Here is a 6,630-nt window from a genome sequence, read left to right as displayed (position 1 = left end):
AGGGAACAAAAGGCCAAAACAACAAAACAAAACAAAGCACGCTATCTAATATTATGCGGTCTTTTACCTAAACCAAAGATAAAGATTTGTAATAAAATCAACAATTTTACCCTCTTGTCTTTCCTTCAAACAAAGTGACGAAAGAAAAGTGCCTTCCCTTATAGTCATTAAGCAGTGAATAAACACTCAGCCATAGCTAATACAAAATACCGTCCTATTCCCGTACTTAACAGAGTATCTCACCAGTGACTTTGAAAAGTGAAAAATATTGTGTTGTTTTCAGAAAAAAAATAAATAAAAAATCAGTCAAAATGTTGAAAATGATGAAAATATCCAGTGCTAGACAGTCTAACTGAGAGCTTCCTGCAGCAGACGGCACCATATGCTGCAGAGAAACAAGGCTTTTCAATAATACATGTCGACACAACCGCGACCAGCCCTACAACATGCTGCTATCAGGAGAACCACACCAGCGTCTCCTTCCTCCAAATTACTGTCATTATTAACTGCAAAACTGCTCTGTTAGTAATTGCTGCCGGCGCTGCTCTGCATCTCCAACACAAACTCTCCCACATGCACACACACACACACAACCCAGATGTACGACTCCGACTGTGAACTGTGTTATTGCTTTTGCAGTATGAAAACACCATTAATAATGCACAAAACATCTCCAAAAAGTCCCTGCTTTATCTGTTACTTTCTCTTCTCGTGGGAAGGAGATGCACTTCCAGGACCACCCAGACAACAGGCCTGTGTCTCTCCTGCCCTGAGAATGAGCTCTAGTTAAGCTGAAATATCAGACCTCATTCTGGAGAACAGGACAAGCTTTAGACTGCTGCAGGAAGAGATGGTAAGTTTTAAAGCTGATAGCAGATGGAAACACAGATTATACAGCCATGGGGAAAAAAAGACCACTATGACCATATTTGAACTATTAACAATTTCTCTGGATTTACAATTTATTAATTAGTTTTTTTTTCGTAAACTATTAATGATATTTCTTCTTAAATTAAAATTAAAATGTTGTCATTTTGAGCAGGGGTCTCCAACCATATTCGTACTGGTGTTCAGTTTGTCGTCATCAATTAACATTATTACATTTTAGAACAAGATTTTGATTTACGTGAACTAGCATTCATTTGACAAATGGATGCAACAAGAAACTCAAACAACTCATCATCAATAATAATTCATTACATTTATATAGCATTTTTCTGGACACTCAAAGCGCTTTACACATTGAGGGGAATCTCCTCATGCACCACCAGTGTGTAGCATCCACCTGGATGACTCGACGGCAGCCATGTTGTACTGGTCCACACACCAGCTGATTGGTGGAGAGGAGACAGTGACAATTATGCCAATTATGGAGGCCATGATGGACAGAGGCCAGTAAGCAAATTTGGCCAGCACGCCGGGGTTAAACCCCAACTCATTTTCAAAGGACATCTTGGGATTTTTAATGACCACAGAGAGTCGGGACCTCGATTTAACATCTCAACCGAAAGATGGCACTCACTGAGCAGTATAGAGTCCCCTTCACTATACTGGGGCATTAGGACGCATACAGACTATGTAGATGTTGGTAATACAAAAGACAGACAATTTATATCTATAAATTAATGAAATACGGCAGCAAAAATTAGAAATGACTTTTACGGTTTGTACCGTATTTTTAACGGTAAAATACTGGCAACCACAGCTGCCGTTTTTTTACCGTAAATTTTACGGATTTATTTTTTACAGTGTAGTCATCAATTTCTGAAAAAACAAACAAACAAACAAAAAAAAAACCCACAATTTTTTATTTGAAGAAAGGTTATCAAACCTTTATTAAAAGAAAAACAAACACTTTTTTACTGAAAGCCATACCTAGAAAATTCAGTAAATCTAAAGAAACAGAGAATGAAGTGGTCTCTTTTATGGGTTTCCCCATATGTGTGTGTTTATTTGTAAATGGGCTGTGGGTAGAGTAGAGGAAAATTTAAACCAGACCTCTGGGTCAGTATAGAACTCCATGAGTAAAATGATGATTTAAAAAAAAAAAAAAAAAAGTTTCTCACCATGTGCAAACTGCGGCAATCCACTAGGGCAGTGAGCTGATGTAGTCCAGCTTCAGTGGTGTTCAAGCCTCTTTGAATTTGCTCAAGGTTACCCTGCAAATAAAGAGAGAGAGAAAAATTAAAATACAGACTTTTGGAAAAGCTTCAAAGTGTGACTTTCAGAAATGTACTACCTCATTGCCATGTAAACATACTGTACCATTTATCCACATCAAGGCTGTTTATTTGATCAAAAATAAGTCTGAAAACGTTTATTAAACACAAAGATCCCTATCATACACCCGGCACAATAAGGTGCAAGACATGTTTGGCGTGATGCGTTGCCATTTTCAGACCAGCACAATCCAATTTTTTACGCTTTACGCCTCGTTGTTTAAATAGTAAAACCATTTGCACCACTTTGTGGACTCATGGGTGTCCTGGTCTAGAAAGGGGGTGTGTTAAGGCGCATTGTTGGCGTGTTGCTATTTTGAGGAACTAAAATAGACCACATAATTGACCAGCTGAAAGCAGGTCTAAAGTCCAGCACAGAGCATGTCAGTTGTGCGCCTTACACGCACAGCAATGTACAGCAATATGTAAAATATCTTTACAAATGAAAAATAATTAAAGGATTAAAATATTATTATTTTCTACATAATTATATATAAAACACTGCCCTCATGCCTTATTCATCTTGTTTTTTTTTATTTTTTTATTCTTGACAATTTGCTTTTGTATAATGTTGTTATTATTAGTAGTATTATATATTATATGCATATTTATATTCGTTTAATAAAACAAGTTTAGATTTGTCCATCTGTCGGGTTTAGGAGAAGTCTGCATGACCATTTGGGGCAAAAGAATAGGAAGTGTGTTTGGTTTTTTGACCACACTTCATAATTATTGTTCATTTATTCGTTTGCTAGAAATTAGAACTGAATTTAGAAATGGTTTTGAAACAAATCTTTGCGCTTAAACTAAATTAAATATGCAGACTAATGGATATCTTCATGCGTACAGCACCATTTCCTTATCCACAAAAGTGAAGGAGTAAAGAGAAAGTAAAGAGGCCAAATGGAGGACACTTATTCTTTATCCTCGTGTTGCAGATGGTCTGTTTAACCGTTTTCTCGCTAGTGAAGCATTCATTTTTTCCACTTACAAACTCCGTCATGTAAATAGCAAATCCGCCATGGCACAACGCAACTGACTCTCATTAACCCATAACTCATTAAGAGAGTAAGCACAACCCTGTTAGATCATGCACAGTGGCGCAAACCGTATTTTTCAGATTCAAACACGCCCTTAATGTTTTTGCGCCATTTACTTTAGACTCTGCGCCTAGATCTTTAAAATGGATCCCAAAGACTCATTTAGTATTGAAACAAGTCTTTGATTATCTGAATCATTCATTCAGTAGAGTAGTCAAACAATTCCTTTCCAAGTAAGTCAATGAAGGAACATCAAACATCTAAACAGAGTCACTATAATCAATAGCTATGTTTCTATCCAAAGATGAATCTATCCAATTAAATGTATGTGCAAAACTGGAACATCGCATATAAGACGTGCGAATAAAGCAGTGTTTCCATCCAAATTGCCACTTCCTAATTAATTGGTGCCAAATATCAAAAGTAAAAACGGAGAAGCAGCGTGAATCTTTCCTTTATTTAATACATTACTCACACCCCAGAAGACAAATGCAATGAAAACATTTGAAGGAATTAGGCGCCAAGCACTGACACTCTTAACAATTCTGAAGGTAATTAATAATATAATAACACTAATACTGCAATGGCTAAGGTGTTTTAGAATGACCAAACCAATGTGGCCAGCCGCTTGGTTTGTCCATTCACACAAAAATTATCATCACATGATCTCTTAAAACAAAGTCACATGACTTGTTTTAATACGCAAAATGGAATTTGTTCGGTAAAAGTGTTTCCATCGTAGTTTATGCGCATCTTTTCTTATCGAATAAAAAGTTTATCCTACTCAGTTGTATATGTTTTATGTTTAATATGTTTTTTTATGCCCATTTTCAAAATGTATGCGCATCTTGGCATAAAAATAGGTGTAAGGAAACAAAGCTAATATCTACATTCTATATTTCACTTTTGTAAGTCTTTATGGAGTCTTTCTGAGATTAACACACAACAGAAATACTAAATACAAACACAAACAATCGCACTAAAGGATGTCAAAGAAAGGGGTCTGTTTTCTTTGGTTATAAATCTGCAAAGGCAATCAGATTTTGGCTGGTTCTAAGGGTGAAATATTTCCATTGATTCAGCGGTTTCTCTCATGTGGAGAACGTCAGCCATCACTTTGTCCAAAACACACACAGATGCTGCACAATGACAGAGGCCCAAGGGGAGAACACAAACATACACACTAAACGGACACTACAAAAGAATCAGCAAGCTTTTTGGACATTTGTGCATCATGAATTGCGGGAAACGGGCCGTACACACTGCATACATTCTATGAAACACGTAGAGACCTGTAAATAAGCACTCACCTTTGTTTTGGGGTATTCTCTGACTGCAGATCGCAGTAGTTCTGACACATCGTCCTGCATTTCCACCAGTGCTTTGTGACTTCCTGACAGCTTCTACAAAACAAGACAGAAAGCATTAACAAATTGGCTATAAATGTTTTCTCAGATGTATTTGTCTGTTTTTTTTTTTAAATCACTATATTTTTTTTACATTTACACCTGTAAATTAAATATTGTATGCGCTTTATTCATTTCATTTTTTTATTTAAAGTTTTTTTTTCCAGCAAGGGCACCAAGACGGCATTTTCTTAATCTTGGTAAATATTTTTTTTTTAGTTTTTATATTGCTTAAAAATAATAATAATAAATAAATAAATAAACAAATAAATAAATCAATGTATTTTTATTTTGTAAAGTGATATAAATAAAAAAATAAATATATTTATTATTATATGAAAATTTGAAAAGCTAAAGATGAAATACATTTAAAAAGACATTAACAAAATCATTCCACAAACTGTAGTAAAGATAAGAATAAGCTCATCTATCTAGGCATGGGACGATTATAAAGTTTAACACGGTTTTCAAAAGTCAAGGTTTAAAACCGTTAAAATGTGCTGATATACCATTCCTAAGGTATTCATAATTTATTTTTACAACAGATATTTATTTTTTACAACAATTTTTTTTTTTTAGTATCTCCAATTAAATCCCCAGCAGAAAAGGACCCCGCAGATCAAAAGCTACTGGTGAGCCCTTAACTCAGGAAACATCTGAAAAACAAATGGCTTATAAACCAACATCCAAGCATGCTGTATACCTGAACAATGGCTTACTTTATATCCAAAGAAAATAAAGATATCCAAAGATGCTTAAAGTTTTAAAGTAAATTGTGTTTTTGAAATGAATGAAAACCGCAGAATTCAATGATTTATTTGAGTTATTTAGCCTGACATGTTTACGGTTTCAAAATACTTAAAATGTTAAAATAAAATATATTTCAATAGGGAAAAAGGTTTTTTTTTTTTTACTGCATTTAAAAAGAACATATTTTAAAGCGGTAATTACAATATTGTGAAACCGTGATATTTTTTTCCAAGGTTATCATACTGTCAGAATCTTATACCGGCCCATGTCTACATCTAACAGATGCTGAAGAGAATGTGGTGATCATTTAATGAACCACTCTCATACTGTATCATTTGGTATTGCCCAAAACTAAAACAGTTCTGGAATGATATCTATAAGGTATTTGGAGATATATTTTGTATTGTTATTCCGTTGGTGATGCCTGAAACCATGGGGGAAAGAAGAATTATTTATTAATTTCAAACAATGCTTTCTGCTGCACTATTATGTCTAACTGGCTCAGATAAGACCCTCCTTCGTATAAACAATGGATTTAAAAAATTGAGAAATTTATGAAATGGAAAGAATAACTTCTTGCCTTAGACTCCAGATGAATATATTTGAAGCAAGATGGAACCCAATACTTAGAATTATACATAACCAACTTTAAACATACAACGTAGATTTAGTAAACAGCCACATTATATACACGATAAGTATGACAGACATCTCCCAACCCCCCCACTCCCGTTTTCTTTTTTTTTTAACTTCAACACGATATATATTGTTGTAAAATAACACTGTGCAAATGCCTGCCTTTCTTTTTTCTCCTTCCTCTCCCTAATCTTTTCAGTATCCATCTGTATGACTATTTCTGATGTATCTCTGATTTTGTGTTGCATATTAATAAAGTGTAAAATTGTGAGAAATTATTTAAATGTTTATTCCTCCCATGGCAAAGTTGCATTTTCTGCACCATTACACCACATAATAGGGCTGGGCGATTAATTGAAAAGTAATCAAAACTGACAGTCAGAACTTATAATTGATCGAATTTTTCCAGGACGATTTTTTCCATTTCTTTCCCTACGCATCACGTGTCCCCGCTAAGTTAAAGGCTGTGGCTAATTTCTACTTCTGCAGCCACTTTGCAGCCACATCTGATCTCTGGTCAAGTAGGACGATGGACTCATTCTTGAGCCTTACTTTGCACTACATTGACAATGATTAGAA

General features: G+C 34.9%; 1 protein-coding gene across 1 annotated transcript in view; it reads right to left on the bottom strand.

The window, feature by feature from the left end:
- Positions 1-6,630, bottom strand: part of ttyh3a (tweety family member 3a) — a 158,518-nt gene that overhangs the window by 28,086 nt on the left and 123,802 nt on the right. The window contains exons 9-10 of the mRNA XM_056453943.1: positions 4,570-4,662; positions 2,067-2,159 (exon numbers count right to left, since the gene is read on the bottom strand). Of these exons, the coding sequence (XP_056309918.1) occupies positions 2,067-2,159; positions 4,570-4,662 (186 nt within the window). The remainder of the gene's footprint in view (positions 1-2,066; positions 2,160-4,569; positions 4,663-6,630) is intronic.

Source organism: Danio aesculapii, chromosome 3, assembly GCF_903798145.1.
Source record: "Danio aesculapii chromosome 3, fDanAes4.1, whole genome shotgun sequence".
NCBI classification, from domain to species: domain Eukaryota; kingdom Metazoa; phylum Chordata; class Actinopteri; order Cypriniformes; family Danionidae; genus Danio; species Danio aesculapii.
The sequence above is the reverse complement of the archived record's forward strand: the minus strand, read 5'-3'. Positions and strand labels throughout refer to the sequence as shown.